This window comes from Salvia splendens, chromosome 21, assembly GCF_004379255.2.
Source record: "Salvia splendens isolate huo1 chromosome 21, SspV2, whole genome shotgun sequence".
Taxonomy (NCBI): Eukaryota; Viridiplantae; Streptophyta; class Magnoliopsida; order Lamiales; family Lamiaceae; genus Salvia; species Salvia splendens.
The window spans coordinates 4,691,638-4,711,349 of record NC_056052.1 but is presented as its reverse complement, the minus strand read 5'-3'; the positions used below and the strand labels follow the sequence as shown (position 1 = coordinate 4,711,349).

Sequence of the window (19,712 nt, the reverse complement as noted above, 5' to 3'; positions counted from 1 at the left end):
CTGATGGTGATGAGCCTCAGTCTTTTAAACAGGCTCTTAAATCTAAGTTTTGGCATGAATGGCAAAAAGTCATGGAAGATGAGATGTTATCCTTGAAAATTAATTGTACCTGGTTACTTGTTCCCTTACCTGCTGGTGCCTTTGTTGTTGACTGCTGATGGTTGTATAAAATAAAGAATGAGGTAGAAGGACTTAGGTATAAAGCCTGACTTGTGGCCAAAGGGTTTACTCAACAAGAGGGGGTAGATTATACTGAAATATTTGCTCCTGTGGTTAAATTTACTACTGTTAGACTTATGTTTGCTTTGTGTGCTCACTTTGACCGGGAACTTAAACAAATGGATGTAAAAACTGCTTTCCTGCATGGTGATTTAGATAAGCCTATCTATATGAAACAGCCTGAGGGATTTGTAGATCCTAAGTATCCCAATCATGTTTGCCTGTTGAAGAAAGCCTTTTATGGTTTGAAGCAATCTCCCAGACAATGGAATATCAAGTTTAATTCATGCATGCATAAGCTTGGGTTTGTTAGAAGTACTTTTGATGATTGTCTGTATGTGAAAAATCTTGATAAGGTTCCTGTGTTCTTATTGCTATATGTTGATGATATGCTGATAATGGGACCCTGCCTCAAATCCATCAAGTCTGTGCAAACTGCTTTATGTGATGACTTTGATATGAAGGATCTTGGTGATGCACAAAAGATCTTGGGTATTAATATCCATAGGAACAGAAAGGATTATGTACTTGTGCTTCATCAAGAATCATATGTGCATAAAATCCTGCATAAGTTTAAAATGTCTGCTGCTAAAACTGCTTCTGTGCCTATAGGCTTTGTGATGTACTTAATGGTCAGTACTAGGCCAGATATTGCTTATGCTGTCTCTTGCTTGAGTAGATACATGTCAAACCGTGGACCTGTGCACTGGGAAGCCTTGAAATGGCTCTTGAGATATCTGAAACATACTTCTAAGTGTGGTCTGTGTTTTTCAAAGAGTGCTGATGGTATAAATTTATGTGGTTTTGTTGATTCCAATTATGCTAATGACAGGGACAAGAGAAAGTCCACCACTTCGTATATGTTTACTGTTTGTGGTTCCTGTATAAGTTGGAAGTCTCAATTGCAGCACATAGTAGCCCTCTCCACTACATAGTCAGAATATATAGCCATCACAGAGGCTATGAAGGAAGCAATCTGGTTAAAGGGAGTTCTTTCTGAAATTAAATTCTTAAAGTCTGTTCCTGCTCTATATTCTGATAGTCAGTCTGCTATTCAATTATGCAAAAATCATGTTTTCCATGATAGAACTAAGCATATAGATGTTAGGTTCCATTTCATTAGAGATGTGGTTGAAAAACAAGAAATTATGTTGCATAAAGTGCATACTGATAAGAACCCTGCTGATATGGGAACAAAGTGTTTGCCTACTGATAAACTTCTTACTTGCATTAAAAGATTGCATTTTGATTGTGGTTAGCATGTGCATGTGCATGTCCCGGGGGAAGACCTTGTTGACCTCTAGACCTTGGTCTATTGAAGTCTTAAGGCAAGATAAAGACCTACTTGACTAATGAGCTTTGTCTCTTTGGTGTCTTGTTAGGCAACCTGGTTAGTTCTTGACTAATGAGCTTTGTCTCTTTGGTGTCTTGATCCTATCTTGTAGGCTGTGATGAAGCAACACGATGACCAAGGCTCTCCTCCGTTTACCAAAGGTAGTCCAAGGTGGAGTATGTGGAATTATGGACTAACCATTTGGGCCTGAGATTATTTCGGCTGGGCCGTTTTAACTGATAGCCCATTCTCGGTGTAATGAGTCCATCTTGACTTGGCCCATTACTTAATGAAGAGTTACCCCGATGGCTGCCTCGTGTCACCCTCACTCGGATCTTCGCGCTGAGTCGTTGGATTTGAGGTGTGTTTCTCTTGAGTCTATTTGTGACTCTTTGACTCTTCACTCTCTTATTCTAATCTCAACTCTCTCTCTCTCTCTCTTCGAGCTCTTGCTCCAGCTTCTCTTTAGAAATCTCTCTCTCTCTCTCACCGAAACTCTGGCCGATTTTCTTCTCCGATGACTCCTTTCTCTGTTTTATAGTGAGGATCGAGTGGTATCTCCCAACCTCTGAGTTGATCTAGAGATTGTGTGAGTTCGAACGGTTGAGTTCGTCTTCTTGTTGTTTCTGGGAAGTTATCCGGTGGTTTTTCTTAGATCCGTGAGTTCTGAGGGTTCTTGAGACCGTGTGGTTGTGATTCTGAGTGATTGGCTGTGTTGGGTGGCTTTGTGTGGTAGTAATCGGGTAACCCTAGCTCGGGGTTAGGTTCTGACCACGGTGCTCCCTTGAGGCTTGTTGGATAAGACGGAGGAGGTCTTTGGCCCTTGTGAAGTCGTGGTTGCGACCTGAGCCATCCTCAGTACTTGGTGTTCCAAGTTTCATTGTTTACAGTGTATTCTTGCTTAGATCCATTTAGGATCTGTTCCGTTAGTACTAACAAGTTTGGTGAGTGTGCAGGTGAATTGCGGTGAGAAGTCCGGTGCTATTGCAAGTGGTTATAATCTTGTAATAGATTAGGGTTCTCTGTAAATACTTGTATTCTCTGTTTGGTTCTTGTTTGTAATATTTGATGTTGTAACTTGGCTCGTACTTCTGAGACTAGCCATCTCAGACATTGCCTTATAAAAAGAGGTCCCGGTAATTAGTGAACCTAAGTGATCTGATCCCTACAAATCTAATACTAGCTCCGTCCCCAAATATTGTCCCACTTTGATCCGGTACGGGTTTTAAGAAATGTAATGGAAATTGAGTTTAAAAAGTTAGTGGATTGTGGACCCTACTTTTATATATTAGTTTTATAATAAAATATGAGTAGGAATGAGTTAGTGGAATATGAGGTCCACTACCAAAAAATAGTAAAAAGTGAAATGGAACAAGCTTTGGGGGACGGACGGAAATAGCAAAATGGGATAAACTTTCAGGGACGGAGGTAGTAACGTGATTTAGATCATACTCTATACTTCATCCGTCCCATTTCAAGGGATTACCTATTTTTCGGCACGTGTTTGGATAAAATAATAATAAATAGTTAAAATTGAGAGAAAATAAAATAAGAGAATAATGTAGATACAACTATCTTTTATACTCCCTCCGTCCCATTAGATATGCAACATTTGCTTTTCGAAACGGGATTTTATGTAGTGTTGCTTTGTGAGTTAATGAAGAGAGAGTAAAGTAAGAGAAAAAAAAGTAGAGAAAATATTGTTATCATTTTTAGAAACGTTTCATTTTTAATGGGACAGACCAAAAAGGAAAACGTTTCATTTCTAATGGGACTGAATGAGTATTATTCTCTCTCTTTCTTTACTTTCTGTTCACTTTAACTAATTATTATCATTTTCGCAAAAGAACAGCCAAAAAGAAATCAATCACTTGAGCTGGGACGAAGGGAGTATTTGACATGACCACAAATTTGTATACAAACCCGACAGTATGGATGATCCGGATGAGGGAACCCGTTTGCTCTCTACTGTAGCCCGGCCGATCCCAGATATCCTGATCACCTTGCGGGAGGAGGCCGCCAGTAAGGCTGACTTGATTGCGCTCCGGTCAGAATTGGAGTCGGGGGGCGCACCGGAAGTCACTTTTGTGGATGGATTGCTTTACTACAAGCGCCGCGTGTATGTGAGCAAGGATTTGGCGGTGAAGGGAATACTGCTCCACGAGTATCACGCTACCCCATCAGCGGGTCACCCGGGCGTCGACCAAACATTTAAGCGTTTGGCATCGATGTTTTATTGGAAGGGGATGCAAAAGGATGTGAAAAAGTTCGTTGATTCCTGCTTTGACTGTCAAACAACCAATTACTCTACACTGAAACCGGCAGGGTTGCTGCAGCCCCTACCAATTCCTTCACAAGTTTGAGAGGATGTTTCTATGGACTTTATCATTAGTCTTCCATAATCGATGGGCTATACTGCGATTTTGGTGGCGGTGGATCGCCTGACTAAGTATGCCCACTTTGCGCTGTTACCTCGGAATTACAATGCGTTGAAGGTGGCGACAGTGTTCATTGATACAGTGGTCAAGCATCACGGGTTTCCGAAGACGTTGGTGTCGGATAGGGACCCGGTTTTCTTGAATGCGGTGTGGGAGGATCTGTTGCGCTTAAGTGGCACGAAGCTTCATTTCTCGACCGCCTATCACCCGCAGTCGGATGGGCAAACGGAGGTTCAGAACCGTGGATTGCAACATTACCCTAGGTCGTTTGTGGCGGACAGGCCATCTAAATGGGTTAATTTCCTGCCTTGGGCGGAATTGGCGTTGAACTGCTTCCATCACGAGGGCTGAGCCACCGTCTTTAATTGCGGCGTCACCGTCGGCAATGACGCCGCCAGATGAGGCGGATTTGATAAGACAGCGTGGGGAGCTTATTGTGAAGCTCAGAAAGAACTTGGAGCGAGCACAACAACGGATGAGAGCAAGTGTTAATAAGCATCGCCGTGACATGGAATTCGAGGTGGGCGAAATAGTGCTATTGAAACTACAGTTTTACATGCAGCATTCGGTCACACGACCGTTTTCCACGAAGCTGACTAGACGATTCTATGGTCCGTTTGAGGTGTTGGAACGAATAGGTCAGGTGACATATCGTCTGAAGCTGCCAGAAGGAAGTAGGGTGCACGACGTGTTTCATGTGAGCTTACTAAAGCCATTCGTTGCCGGTGAAGACTGCGGAATAGAGGTGTTACCGTCCTGGTTTGCGCATGGGCGGCCAGTTGCTCGACCCTCGAGAGTGTTAGATCGGCGGACGGTGTGGCATGAAGGAACGACGGTGGAGGAGTTACTGCTTGAATGGGGTGAAGATGGAGGTGAGCTGCCGACTTGAGCCGATTGACTTCGTGCGCAGGCATTTTCCGGAGCTGCGCCTTGAGGACAAGGACACTGCTAAGGAGGGGGGAGTTGTTACGATACAACCCTCGGCTAGGCTGAAGGAGACGACAAGTGCTGTGCATGGGGAAGTGTTGGACGTCGACACGCGAGATCAAGGCGACAAGGAGCCGGAGAGAACCATCGCCAAGGACCGTTCGCGTAGTCGGAGAAGCCAGCCGGAACACTTCGGCGAGTTTGTCAAACATTGACGCGGAGACACTTAGAGAAGCTTAGTTATTTTAATTATTTTATTTATGTTTAATGACTTTAGTATTTTAGGATTTAATACGTTATTTTTATTATTTTTGCGTCGAGTGATTTATAAGCTCCTTTCCGGGTTTTCTTCGTTGATTCTTTCCCGGATAGTAGGTCGAATCAACCCCAGGGTCCTAGTATAAATAGGCGTGTATTTTATTTCATTCCATACGAATATAATATTTTTCACGCTACTTTTATTTTCTTCAATCACAAACCCTAATTCTTGTCGTGCTTGATCGACGGGCAAGCGTTCCCGCGACTTCACGGAGGAATTGATCTCGGTTAGGGAGTAAATCCTTAACAGATATGCTATTTCATTCAAAACCATTGATATGCATATGTATTGGACGGTAATATTATTGATGGAGTAATAGAATGATCCAAGTGATTAAAATTTAGCAATTTATGTTGAAAACACTATACACATTAAGCACTAGAATTTGGCGATCATTTTTTCTTCTTTGACGTAGAGCTCTCAACTTTCCTAGTCTTTTTAGAATTAGAATCATGTCGGATCCAAGTATACCCACTCGGAATCTCAAACGGATCCATGTCGGTCTTCGACGGTGGCGATGAGAACGTGGCACTGCTCTCTTCTTCACGCCCTGGACTTGAAGGCGGAGTGTGGAAATCATCTTCCTCCGATAGTAGCTCCACAAATTTTGTAAATGTTATTACCACTCTTACTGTTGGAACCACGGGTATCGATACCTGATTCAACAAAATAATGAAAATCACTCTCAAATGCAAATCTAGTCTGAAAATTGAGGCACAAAATTAATACAAATTCATATGGTTTAGATATAATTTTTTTTGATTCTGCTAGGTCAGTAAAATTTATAGTGATTTCAGTTGTTTCGTTACATTAATTTATAAATAAATATTTGTATTAGTATATTTTACATGTGGATGTATGGAATTACTCACCTTGACCGGAAAAGTTCTAGGTGGGAAGGTGGTTTTGAGCACCTCCCTCATCCGTTTAACGGCGGTGAGCTTCTTTGACAGAATATCCAACAAGCGGTGGAGCTCATCTGTCTCCAACGGGAACTTCTCCGTTAGCCAAAGCATAGGTCTCAGATTCTTCTTAAACGCCGCCTCTGTGGCCTTCTGCGGCTCAGTCGAGGGCAGCGCTTCCACCGCCGGCAGCTTGCACTCGCGGAAGGTGAGCACGACGTTGCGCATCTCGTAGACCCTTGACTTCCACTTCCCGACGTGCTCGGTCCTGTCCTGGCGCCTCCAGTTCTTGCAGCTGACGAGCTCAGCTTTCGACACGTCGACGCCCGGCCGTGTGACGCTCTTGGGGTTGCAGTCCTTGGCGATCTGCGCCTCCGTCAGCGGCGTCCCCATCCTCTGGTATTCCGCCACGTGGACTTGCTTCTTGTCGTGCTTCACCACCAAGAGGGACCCTTGGGGCACGTCCGGCCGGTCCACGTCGTTGATGAACAAGAAACTGTGGTTGCGCCGCTTGAAGTTCAGGCCGTCGAACCCGGCCAGGGTCGTGTCAGCGCGGAGGTTCCCGGCGCGCTTCCAGATCTTGTACGTGTCAGAGGGCGCCACCCTGCATCAGAATTAATTATATTGTGTACTACAAATTTTGTTTTGCAAAGGCATGATTCTTTCAAACCGGCATGTTTACGAGGCATATTTTTATCATATTCTGCCCATATTATTCAATATCGAATTTAAGAATTGGGACCCTGAGTTGACATCATTTTTTTATAGAATTCAAACTAAGCCACATGTACTTCACGGCTATCAAAATCTGTCGAAAAAAATTCTACTCCATTTGGTTAAGGTTGGGAAAATTGCACAATTTCAGATGATTTTTAAGACCAATTTTAAAATCGGTAGAAAATACTACTACCTCCATCCCCAAAAAATTGTCTCACTTTGACCCGACACGGGTTTTAAGAAATGTAATGAAAAGTTAGTTGAAAAAGTTAATGAATTGTGGGTCCTACTTTTATATATTAGTTTTATAATAAAATGTGAGTATGAATGAGTTAGTGGAATATGGATCCACTACCAAAAATGGTAAAAAGTGAAATGAGACAAATTTTGGGGGACGGACGAAAATGGAAAAATGAGACAAATTTTCAGGGACGGAGGTAGTATAATTTACCCAATGTTTTTATTTTTAAAAATCAGTATCTCTAAATAAAAATAATGTGTAGAAGTTTCCTTAATTAAAATTGTATACTTTTAAGCGACGAACCAAAATGAAAGTACTTGTTAGTGTTTTTAAGGGACGGAGGTAACTCTACCTGTCGATGAAGGGTATGATGGAGCTCTCGAAGTGAAAGGATATCTCCATGTAGAAGTCCCGCATGCGGCGTAGGGCGGCGACAAGGCGCGGCAGGCGGCGGCGCCACTTGGACCAGTTGTTAAGGTGGCCGTGGTAGACGAGGATGGGCACGATCTCCTTGCAGCGGCGGAGGAGGGCCTCCTGGAGGGCATGCCACCCGACGGAGTTTTGGAGGTAGATGTTGGCCCCTGCGGCGGCCATGATGCGGGCGGATTCGACATCGTTGAGGCGGACAGCGATGTGGAGGGGCGACTCCTTGAGGGGGTTGTCGCGGCGGTCGAGGACGGCCGAGATTTTCTCCGCGAGGTGCTCCTCGGCTATGGATTCGGCCTCGGTGTTGATGGTGTTGGCGTCGGAGAGCTTGGGAAGGGTGGAGACGATTTTGGTGAGGGCGGCGTGGTCTCGGGTGGCCACGGCGTAATGGGCCGGACTGTTGGCGTAGTCTTGTGGCTCCACGGGGGCGGTCACGAATGTAGGGGGCTTGGTTGATGACTTAGACATTTTGATGATTTTTTTTTCTATTGTGCAGTGGGTAAGAGAAATGAGAGAAGAAAGGAAATTGGACAGAAAAAGTTTGTTACGATTTTCTTGGATCCAAAATACAAGAGGCGGATAAGTTAGATTTTGACCGTAGCATATTAAAAAGGGACCACCGATGAAACTATAGAAATTGCACAAAATAGAATGATATATATACCATGTCAAGGATTACATATTATGGCTATGAGAGGCAGAATATTCCATTACTTTTACGTAGTACTCCCTCCGTCCCGTGCTACTCGCACGTTTGCTTTTCGGCTCGTCACAAAGTCCTTACACTATTTATAATTTAAGTTAGAATTAATGCATTTAATTAATATGTTAGTTTAAGTTAAAAGCTCTTTTATTAAGTGATGTCTCATTACACCTAAAATTCTTTTTTAATTACAAAAAAAAACAATCCCAAATTTACGGCCTAAAATGAAAAGTGCGAGTAGCATGGGACGGAGGGAGTACTAAACTACTTTTTATTAGGAGTGAATGCACAATAACAAAAGTGAATGACATGATGATGACAATAATAGATGGACTCACTCCTAATTGTGATAATCTCTCAACTTTGCTCTTATGGGGAAACCAATTGGAGTTGATCTCAAATTCATTGTTATGTAAAAGAAATCCACATAATAGAGTGCCCGAGATTGATGAATAAACTGCCTGTGCATTTGGATATTTCCCACTCTCATATTCACTCGTATATTTGTAGAGAGAGAATGGTGGGAATAATTGGAGTAGGATAATCTTAATCACCCTCAACTCGTTCAACCCATGATTGGAGATGAGGTGAGTTGGGTTATATCTATTAGACTTTTATATCAAGAGCACCATTGGTTAATAATGTTAAAAGGCCCAAAAAAAAAGCAATCCAACAAAATAACTAAAGGCCCAAAACTAATAAGCCTTAATTTTTGTCTTCTTTTCCTTCTTAATTCAAATTTCTATTTCAGAGAAAAATGGTGTGGCGGCATGGTTGGAGTTGGAGAATTGGAGCGCAGGGCTCGCTCCGGGCCGTATAAAGGGGGGCTGGGGTCTGGTGGCGGCAAAGCCCCCGCCTTGTCCCTTTGTGGTTCCCTTTGACATCATCGACACAGGTGGCAGTTAAGTTTGTTAAGTGAAGATGGGTGCAAGTGATCCTAAGTGCATGCGATTTTCCCCAGGATGCATGCAGTTATGAGCAAGTATATAAGCTCACTACTGTTGTCATTCAGTTGCACAACAGAATACTTATACACACATTGAGAGAGGGACGTGAAAGCAGCTAGATTAAGTCAAGAAGAGGGACTAGGAAGTGATCTTTGTGATCGGGAAGAAGCTGCGTGTTTAATGCTCAATATCTTGTTGGTTAGTTGATGTTTCTATCGCATTTTAGAGATGATCGACTGTTTAGATGTGATATGGTGCGCATGATTGTCTAGCTTATTCTGCCTTCATCCCCATTAATCGGCACTGTTTGACTTGGTATGAGTTTTTATAACTGTAGTGGAAAGTTGGTAGAAAAAGTTAGTGAAATGTGAGTCCTACTTTTATATATTAATTTTATAATAAAATGTGTCTGGAATGAGTTAGTGGAATATAGAGTCAATTACCAAAAGTCGTAAAAAGTAAGAGTGTCAATTAATTGAGGACGGACACAAAAGAAAAGTGGTGTCAATTAATGAGGCATGAAGGACGTATCTCTCTTTGTAATGCTCGGATCATTATCAATAATATTAGCTCGAGTTCTCCGGTGGAAGTGGGCACAATTGGCCGTACCACGTATATCGCGTGTGCTATTCTTGATTTCATTTTGCGTTTGAATCCATTGTTGATTAATCAAAGTTGGTTTTACACTTTTTTCTGAGTTTTAGTGTGTGGAGGAGGAGGATGTCATGGCGGTGAAGAGTGTTTAGGAAAGACACCCTCATCTAGAGCAGAACGTAAGTTTTCATATTTTTTCTTTCTGGGTCTTAGTGTGTGTGGAGGAGGTGGGTGGCGGAGGAGAAGGATGTCATGGCGGTGGCGGCGCTCGAGGAGGTGGATGAGATGGCGGTGGAGGCTGTGCGGAGGCAAAGTCCATGGCGGTGGCTGCAGAGGCAATGGAGTCCATGATTTTTTTGGCCATTTAGGAATTCTTTTTTTTTTCTTTCCTTTTTTATCTTTATGGAGAGATGGAGTGGAGATGGTGGCGGAGGCCATGGGTGGCTGAAGAGGCAATGGAGTCCATGCTATTTTTGGCCATTTAGGAAATTGTTTTTTTTTTCTTTCCTTTTTTTATCTTTATGGGGAGATGGAGTGGAGATGGTTGCAGAGGCCATGGTTTTTGAATGAATTTTTGATATTCTATGTGTGTTTCTTTAAATGCATTGATCAGTTTTCTAATTTTTTTCACAATGATCTTGTTTTCTAATTCATGAGAATGGATCCAACTCTCCAACTCAAACAATACATGTTTGGGACAAATCATTTCACGAAGTGTATTGCACCTAATCTGAGGCAGTTTTAGCTTCAATTAAAGCATACATAACTAGTAGGGATTGAAAAGTTCCACATACATGGACACTAGGTCTCATCACACGGAAAAAATAGTGTTCACTATGATCATCGCAAAAGTTTTCCAGACTATGAATTCCTTTTCGAAAGTGTAAATCTCGAGATTATGTTTGAAAAGTACAAAGCTATTATATTATATACTGGCCCGATCTATACGAACCAGGTGACTTTGTTGTTGCTAAAGTATTTATTGAATATGAATGGTGGAAGCACAGATTTTGTCATTACATGACAACATCGTGTTATCTATATTAAGGGTTTTCGTGTAAAATTGGTAAAGTAAGAGAAATGAGGAAAAAATAATAGATAAGTAGTGTTAGTGGATTCCACATCATTAATAGTATTTAAATGTTTAAGACTTTCACTTTCCATGTCTAAAAAGTATTCCAATTTTGGTGGACGGACCAAAACGGCAAAATTTGTCTATTTTTTAAGGACAGAGAGAGTATGATTTGAAAAAAGAGTAGGATTAGTTAATCATTTTTTAAAAATAATAATATAATTAATTTGCACTTCCAAAACAAAAATAAAAATTAAGTACTCAGCTTAAAATAACATGACGTCTCATCACTTAAAAAAGAAGCTTTTACAATATAGTACTACTAATATTGTATCAACTTTAATAAAATGTGCTTCCTCCAATCAATTACACCAAAGTTTAATTTATTTTTAAGTATGATTCACACTAAAAAGTAATTTTACTCTAATTATTTATTCCAAATTCAAATCCAAAATAATCTACTCCAAAAATGGAGAGAATTGGGGGAAGACATGTTGGGACAGACCGTAAGGAAAGAAAGAGAAAAAATCGTTGTTTCTATTGGATTGGTCGAAAATGGTATCCAATCAAAATTGTAGAATCTTGACTTGTCCATAGAGTTTCAAGTAGTTGGAGCCTATAACTTGTCGAAGTGATCCCTCATGTCGGTTGAGAGCGAAAAGGGGAAGCATATTTCAGCGAAGAATTAGAAATAGTAAGAAATTGTTATAATCTTCTACTTTGGGGATTGAGATGTCACTTAAATATGAATTTTCGTATACCGAAGTATACCATGGTATACCAAAAATATTACCGGTATAAAGAATATTACTGATACATACGAATATTACATGTATATATTACCAAATATAACGAATATTAACGAAAATGAATATTAATGTAAATACTACCGGTGTATACCGATAGTCTAAAATATGTATCGAAATCAATAAAATTAACGGTATATATCGTATATATAGATTAAATTATAATATAATTTAATATGGTATTAAAATAATAAATATATCCATTAATATGTTATAAATCATTTATATATTTTTGGTATAAAGTTATACGGAACGGTTGGCATAATGGTATAGTGTACCGAAGTAGGGAAATCAAAATTCAGTACAATATACCGAAAATATTGATACGGTAACGATAGTGATATCACTCATACCGAAAGTTAGGTATATCAGAATTCGGTATACCTAAACTTTCAATACGGTAACGGTATGAAATACCGATATTTCGGTACGGTCTAAGGCAAAGCATTTTCGGTGCGATATACAGTTCCGACTAAACCCTAACACTGATGCAGCTATCGCTCCAATGCTCGTCGGCTTATAAGAGAATATTAAAGCGTTCAGAACTAGTAGTGATTAAAAAGTTCCACATACGTGGAATCTGGTTCTCATACATGGATGAGGGGATGTCATGTTGGTGGTGGAGGAGGAGGCGGTGGCGGCGGTTGAGGAGGTGGAGGGTGTGGCGGCGGCGGTGGATTGGATATGGTGGCGGAGGCCATTGTGTTTGAATGGATTTTTTGTGTTTAATGTGTGTGTCTTAATGAGCTTAGATCAGTGTTCTCGTTTTGATGTTTTTTTTTTGTCTTTAGATGAGTTTTAGTGTGAGGATGGGGAGGATTGGAGGAGGATGGGTTTTATGTGCTTTGATTAGTGGAGATGGGTTTTATGTGCTTTGTAGATTCATCATTGTTCTCGTTTGTTTGTTTTTTTGGTCTTTATATGGGTTTTATGCGCTTTAATCAATGGAGATGGGTTTTGTGTGCTTTTATACTGTCACCGTCCCCCATTAATTGACACTGTTTGATTTGATATGAGTTTTAAGAAATGTAGTGCAAAGAGGGTGAAAAAAGTTATTGGAATGTGAGTCCTACTTTTATATATTAATTTTATAATAAAATGTGAGTGAAATGTAAGTTTCATTACCAAAAATAGTAAAAAGTAAGGGTGTCAATTAATTAGTGACATACGAAAAAGGAAAGTAGTGCCAATTAGTGTGGGATGGAGGGGTATCTCTCTTTGTAATTCTCGGATCAATATCCATAATATTAACTTGAGTTCTCCGGTGGAAGTGTGCACAATTGGCTGAACCACGTATATCGTGTGTGCTATTCTTGATAATCATACACATCATTTTTAATGTGGACCCGATCTATACGAACTAGGTGACTTTGGTGTTGCTAAAGTATTTATTGAATCTAAATGGTGGAAGCACGAATTTCCACGTATATTAGCTCGAGTTCTCTGGTGGAAGTGGACACAATTGGTCCAACCCCGTATATCGCATGTGTTATTCTTGATTTCATTTTGTGTTTGAATCCATTGTTGATCAATCGAAGTTGGTTTTACACTTTTTTATAAGTTTTAGTGTGTGGAGGAGGAGGATGCCATGACGGTGAAAATAAAGGGGAAAATTTTAGGGATTTTTTTAGCTTTATAGGGAGATTGAGTGGAGATGGTGGCTGAGGCTATAACATCTTCACCTCGGCCGCTGTAATTATAACATCTGCACCTTTCTATTTAACTCACATACCTCCTTCTTCACTCTCACTCTCACTCTCGACCTTCCATGGATAAAAGAGACGACGTACTCAATGACCACAATGTCATTCCACTGGATCAAGGCCGAAGCACAAAGTAGAGAGAACATGAGCCAACTAGCTGCTGCTGAACATGCTCTAGCTGAGCATGCCCGTGTTGCCTCACAGAACGATACCATTGGAGTGTGCACCTATGAATAGATTAAGGGCGTTGAAGCCCTCGTGGGATGCCATCCGCATTGGACCAGCACTGTGATCGTGCAGCATGACACTAAACAAGATGAGCGCGAGCATGTTTTAGCACTTGCTACTACTTTGACGGCGGGCAATCCTAACATCACTCTTATAATCGAGTGATACAAGGGTTCCTAACATCACTCTTATAATAGAGTGATACAAGAGTTTAGTAGTATTTCTTATGTCCTGTTTAATTACTACTACTACTTAAATTCTCATGTTGTTGCTAGTGTGTGTTGTTTTTCAACCAATCTACATGTATTATTGTGGTTGTTGTAGTAGATTTATTTTGTGCTATCTAATTAACCATGTTTGGTACATGTTACGATTATCATCGCATATATTATTAATACCATTTGGGTGATGTGATATTATGTAGATAATGTATATTACTAGTATTAATTTTTATGTTTTTATTTCCAAATAACTGTGCATTGATCAGTTTTCAAATTTTCATGATTATCTTGTTTTCTAATTTAGGAAAGAATAATATAGAGAAGAGTATTTTCTACATTATTTTCTCTATTATTTTACTTTTACTCTATTGCAACTGTTTATTACATCCATCCGTCTCCAAAATATAGACTAGTTTTACTATTTTTCGGTCGTCCCCCAAATTGGATATGTTTAAATATGGAAAGTTTTTAATAAACAATAATCATACGCATCATTTTTAATGTGGACCCCACAACCCACTAACACTCTTTCGACTATCTTTTCCCCTTCTATCTCTTACTTTTTCCTACCTCTATTTTACTTTACCAATTGCACATTAAAACTCATGTCATTTACAAAATAGTCTATTTTTTGGGACAGATAGAGTATCATTTTTCCAAAACGAGTACTGAAAATGAAACGTATCTACTACAAAGGAACAAAAGGAGTACTAGTTTTAAAATAAAATGTGAATGAGAATTAGCAGAATGTGAGATCTGCTGCCAAAATGATAAAAGTGAAAACTTTATGGACGGATTACAATAGCAAAATGTGACAAACTTTTAGGAACAGGTGAATAAATTTTATTTACATTTCTTTTTTAAAAGGCTAGTATAAAATTTCCAAGATCCCATTATCGTACTCCTATTGAATTTACAATTCGATGTAAAATTAGTACACCCGTCGTCCCAAGTTAGTTGGAGCATTTCTTTTGGACACGAGATTTAAGAAATTGATTTGTTAAAAGTTAAAGTAAAGAGAGTAAAGTAAGAGAGGAATAAAGTAAGAGAGATGAAGAGAGATGAAGAGAGAGTAAAGTAAGAGATACCTAAAAAGAAAATGATTCAACTACATTGGGAAAAACTAAAAATGAATACGACTCAACTACCTTGGGACGGAGGGAATAGTATATTTTTGCATAAATAACATCAATTCAAATAATACTCTCTGCGTCCCACTTAAAATGAAACATTTGGGAATCGGCACGGGATTTTATGTAGTGTTGTTTTGTGAGTTAATGAAGACAGAGTAAAGTAAGAGAGATGAAAAAGTAGAGATAGAGTTATTTCTATTTTAGGAAACATTTCATTATTAATGAGACAACCAAAAAAGGAAAACGTTTCATTTTTAGTGGGACAGAGAGAGTATAAATCAAACTTAATATAACCATGTCAGGCCACCAACTATGTTTGAATTGGGAGAAAATTTTTGGTGGGGGCATCAATTTTACAATCCCATTTATCACGACCGAGTGGGCCCCACGGCAATCCCGTCCCGAAGCAGTGTTCTACGCACGTGCACCCTTGTGCGCACTTCTTGAATGTGTGCGGTGCACTCATATTTTTGGGGGTTGCAAGTCGTGGGCCACAATTTGAATCATTTTTCATTTCTTTTCTTTTTCATATTTTTTAATGTTGTTTATTTTTAAAAATGTGTATCATTTGTTATTATTAGTACTTAAAATTTATTTTATATCTATATTTTCAATATATATATCTATATCACATAATTTACATGTATTTATATGTGTATTTTCATTTTTACACAGTTGGAGTAATTTTTAATTTCATACTCTTTCTGTTCACATATTAAAAGGACAATGTGGTGGTAGTACCTAAATAAAAGGCCTCATATGAATTATAGTGTTCCATAGGAGTGAGAGCTAAAGAACTTATTTGTACTAAGATACTAAGATTTTATGTTCTGTCCTTTTATTGATTCCAAAAGAAAGATTTTGTTCTCAACTTTGTTGATGTGCGTTTAAAACAACTGATTAGCCTTTCCCTTTTCCTTTCAACATCTCTCCTTTGACAACGCTGCAGCTATTTGGGGGACAAATCTTCCCACAACTTTGTGCTTCAAATATTCAAAGTACTTTTAATAAAATGAATTTTATTGGATGAGAGGATTGAAAGACAAGTTTTCTGTTAGTTAATGTTCTAAAATTAGACTTAGGTTAATAACTTTTATTATTACTATTATTTATTTTATATTGATTGAATAAGTTTTTGTTGTTGCATGGGGATCGGTTATGTAAATGAACTAAAAGTAAAAAAGAACTACTACAGTATTACATTTATTTGTTTGCAATGTTTCACTAAATCTGCTATATTCCGATTATGTTTTCTGTCAATGATCCATCGACGATGCTAATTTTTGGTTTCTTTTGTTAATTATTTTCAATATAACATCAAAGAAACAAAGTAATACTCCAATAACTTGATAGATGTGAAATGGTACCAAGAATTGTTCAATCACTTCAAACTAGCTCAAGAATATGTTAGTTAACTACTCAAGTTTAATTTGGTCGAAATCAATCCAGACTATCATACAAAGTTTAAAGAATCCAAATCAAATTTATCACTTAGCTCCTTCATAGGTTTATAAAATGCTGGGTAAAAGGCTGCTGCTTTATCCCCTACCAATATCATCATAAAAATGCTGGGTAAAAGGCTGCTATATACGAAAATTGCAACTTATTAATATGACAACCGTTTATTTTATACTAACAAATATGCTTCGATTCCATTCAAAAAAGTGTAGATAGAGAGTCCCTACATCACCTACTATTACTTCGATTTAAATGTTTTACACCTTCAAATTGGATGACCAAAAAGTAGTACAATTCCAACAATTACACTTTCGGCACTTATGCATTAAATATATAGAAACATATATATGTACAAATTAAAACTATAATCTGCAAATTATTAGCCATTAAAAGTATCATCATCTTGTGGCTGTAGATTTAGACTTCTTCATTTTCCTATTCTTGTCTTCCGAACTACTCCAACGGTACCCACTTGGAATGACGAATGGATCCTCGGCCGCCTGCTCGCCACTGCCGCCTTTTGATGGCCGAGGCGGCAAGTGAACGCTGCTTTCACCACCGCCACAAGTAGTCTCATCTAGAAGTTGAGTTGGACTAGACAGAGGAGTGTAGAAATGTTCAATTGGCTGTAGCTCCATAAACTTTGTGAATGTTATCACTACTCTCACCGTTGGAATCACCGGTATCGCAACCTGATCAAACAAGTAGTTCAAATTTATCTCATTAAATTAATACTAGTAATAAATATACTACATTGATTTCTTTCTCTCTGTCATACTTACCAAAATCTACAGAGTTCAGTTCAAATATCATTAACTATATGTTAAGATTACACTTTCCAGCTTGTACTATGAATCATATAATCCATGTGACAATATTAAATACTGTCAGTTCAATTGGATATGGACCCACAGATGACACATTCAAATAGTGTAAGTAAAATATGAAAATGTCCGATATGATTAAATCTTAGTACTTCCTAAATCTAATGATTAGAGAATCAAAACATAGTAGGCCAAAAGCAATCGATAATAGTATAACAATCTGTCTCATATGAGTTAGAAATAAAATACTACTCCCTCCGTCCCGAGCTACTCGCTCATTTCCTTTTCGGCACGGAGATTAAGGAATGAGTGTATAGGAAAGTCAAAAATGACGGCTATAGGTGAAAATTTTTACTAAAAATGGAAAGAGTGCAAGTAACTTGGGACGCCCAAAAAGGAAATACGTGCTAGTAGTGCGGGAGTACTAAATTAATGAAAAAGAGGAAATACTACTTGTTATAGTTACCTTAACCGGAAATGTAGACGGCGGTAACGTCGTGGTTAAGAGCTCTCGCATTCTTCTAACGGTCTTAATCTTATTTGACAAAATGTCGAGTAACGGCAGCACCTCCTCTGTTTTCAAGGGGAACTGTTCCGTCAGCCACACCGTCGGCCGCAGGCTCTTCGCGAACTCCTTCTCCTTCGTCCTCGGCGGCGCCACCAGCCTGTCCGCCGTGCACGCTCTCCTCCTCGAAACACCAGGGAATATGTCCACACTCTTCCGAGACACCGACACGAATTCCCTATCATCCCCGACGAAGCTACTGTGCCGCCGCTGGTAATCGCCGGACACGCTGAATCTCGGATTCTCCGCCACGATGAAACCGTCGTCGGAAGCCTCGTCGATCTCCAGAGGTAAAATACACGTTTGTGGGAGAGGATCGCCTCTGTTTTCGGCTGCAGCGGCGGCGATTTTGCGAGATCGGAATGTTAGGTGCACATTGTGCATTTCGTAAACCCTAGCTTTCCATTCTCCGACGGATTCGGTTTTCTCCTGCCGCCGCCAGTTGGTGCGGCCGATCAATTCGGCTCTGGTGACGTCTATTCCGGGGCGGTAGACGCTGGTTTGATTGCAGAAGTTGGAGATCTCGGCGTCGGAGAGAGGATTTCCGGCGTTCTCGAAGACGTTCGAGATCAATTTCTTATCGTGATTGAGGGTGATGAGCGAGCCTTGCGGCGCAGAAACGTCGTCGTTTAGGAAGAGGAAGCTCTGATTGACGCGCTGGATTTTGAGGCCGTCGTAGCCGGCGAGTGAGGTGTCGGCGCGTAGGTTGCCGTCGCGCTTCCAGATCTTATAGGTGTCGGAGGGGGCGATTTTTCCGACGAACGGCACGACGGAGCTGTCGAAGTGGAAGGAGATCTCCATGTAGAAATCGCGCATGCGGCGGAGCGCGGCGACGAGGCGGGGGAGGCGGCGACGCCACTTGGACCAGGCGGTGAGGTGGTGGCGCTGGACGAGGACGGGGACGATCGCCGGGCAGCGGCGGAGGAGCGCCTCCTGGAGGGGGTTCCACCCGGCGGCATTCTGGAGGGAGATGTCGGCTCCGGCGGCGGCGAGGGCGTGGGCGGCGGCGACGTCGTTGAGGCGGACGGCAAGGTGGAGCGGGGTCTCCCGGAGGCGGTTGTCGCGGCGGTCGAGGGCGGCGGAGATGCGGTCGGCGAGGCGGTCCTCGGCTAGGGAGTCGGATTCGGTGTGGATGCGGGAGGGATCGGAGAGTTTGGGCAAGGGGGAAATGAGGTTGATGAGGGCGGCGTGATCACCTGTGGCCACGGCGTAGTGGGCGGGGCTGTCGGCGTAGTCTTGTGGCCGTACGACGGCCGAGGATTTGGACATTGTGAGAAATGGGCAGTTTAGTTTGCTTTGCTTGAAACGGCACCGCTATTACTGGTGGAGTTGAAGTTATGAATGCAGCAAATTGGTGATGCAGTTATGAAGGAGGGGGGAATATTTATTGCGAGAGCTGTTAGAGCATCCGCAGCGGTGAGCAGGATGGCGTCCGTCCGACCGTGTCAGCGGAATGGCATCGCTGCGCTCTTGCCGCTGGCGCGGCGCTGTTCGATGCATCGAGCACGTCCGTGCCAGCGAGCAGCGTACGTGACAGCCTCCCATTGACCAACGACATAGCCGTTGGCAATTAAAAAATTTTTTTTAAAAAAATCGGATTTTAATTAAAAAATTCGATAAAAAAATAAATAACTTCCCACTTCCCAAAAAATTATATCCGTTTTCTACCCACTTTTAATTTATTTTTCAGATTTTTTTTCCAAAAAATACACATTTTCATCTATAAATACCCTCACTTCCACACCAAAAAATTCACACCACACTACACAATTCTAATCTAAATTCTCTCATTTCCATTCTCAATTCTCAAGCTTTCTTTCACTCTTACTCTTACAACAAAACAAAGTCCGGCCACGGCGATCACCCCTCCGGCTCCCACGGTTGGAACCCCGATTGGTTCGGTTCACAACCATTTCCTAATCCGGAAACGGAATAT

The 19,712-nt window shown here is 40.7% G+C and overlaps 2 protein-coding genes across 2 annotated transcripts; both read right to left on the bottom strand.

Moving 5' to 3' along the window:
* Positions 1 to 5,628: 5,628 nt before the first annotated feature.
* Positions 5,629 to 7,990, bottom strand: LOC121784084 (ankyrin repeat domain-containing protein 13B-like). Its single transcript, XM_042182263.1, has 3 exons — positions 7,449 to 7,990; positions 6,109 to 6,742; positions 5,629 to 5,892 (listed from the first exon to the last, which is right to left on the bottom strand). The coding sequence occupies exons 1-3, from the start codon at positions 7,988 to 7,990 to the stop codon at positions 5,629 to 5,631; spliced, it is 1,440 nt and encodes a 479-aa protein (XP_042038197.1).
* Positions 7,991 to 16,579: 8,589 nt separating this feature from the next.
* On the bottom strand, positions 16,580 to 19,110 carry LOC121783449 (ankyrin repeat domain-containing protein 13C-A-like). The gene is made up of 2 exons (XM_042181518.1): positions 17,678 to 19,110; positions 16,580 to 17,079 (listed from the first exon to the last, which is right to left on the bottom strand). The coding sequence occupies exons 1-2, from the start codon at positions 19,043 to 19,045 to the stop codon at positions 16,786 to 16,788; spliced, it is 1,662 nt and encodes a 553-aa protein (XP_042037452.1). The 5' UTR covers positions 19,046 to 19,110; the 3' UTR covers positions 16,580 to 16,785.
* Between the last annotated feature and the right edge of the window lie 602 nt (positions 19,111 to 19,712).

What these genes read in the sequence shown, in the direction of transcription:
- LOC121784084 (XM_042182263.1), bottom strand. Translation starts at nt 7,990, where the DNA reads ATGTCTAAGTCATCAACCAAGCCCCCTACATTCGTGACCGCCCCCGTG. An exon ending in ATCATACCCTTCATCGACAG is followed by an intron (nt 6,743 to 7,448) that starts GTAGAGTTACCT and finishes ATTCTGATGCAG; the next exon opens with GGTGGCGCCCTCTGACACGT. An exon ending in CTAGAACTTTTCCGGTCAAG is followed by an intron (nt 5,893 to 6,108) that starts GTGAGTAATTCC and finishes TTGTTGAATCAG; the next exon opens with GTATCGATACCCGTGGTTCC.
- LOC121783449 (XM_042181518.1), bottom strand. Translation starts at nt 19,045, where the DNA reads ATGTCCAAATCCTCGGCCGTCGTACGGCCACAAGACTACGCCGACAGC. An exon ending in CGTCTACATTTCCGGTTAAG is followed by an intron (nt 17,080 to 17,677) that starts GTAACTATAACA and finishes TTGTTTGATCAG; the next exon opens with GTTGCGATACCGGTGATTCC.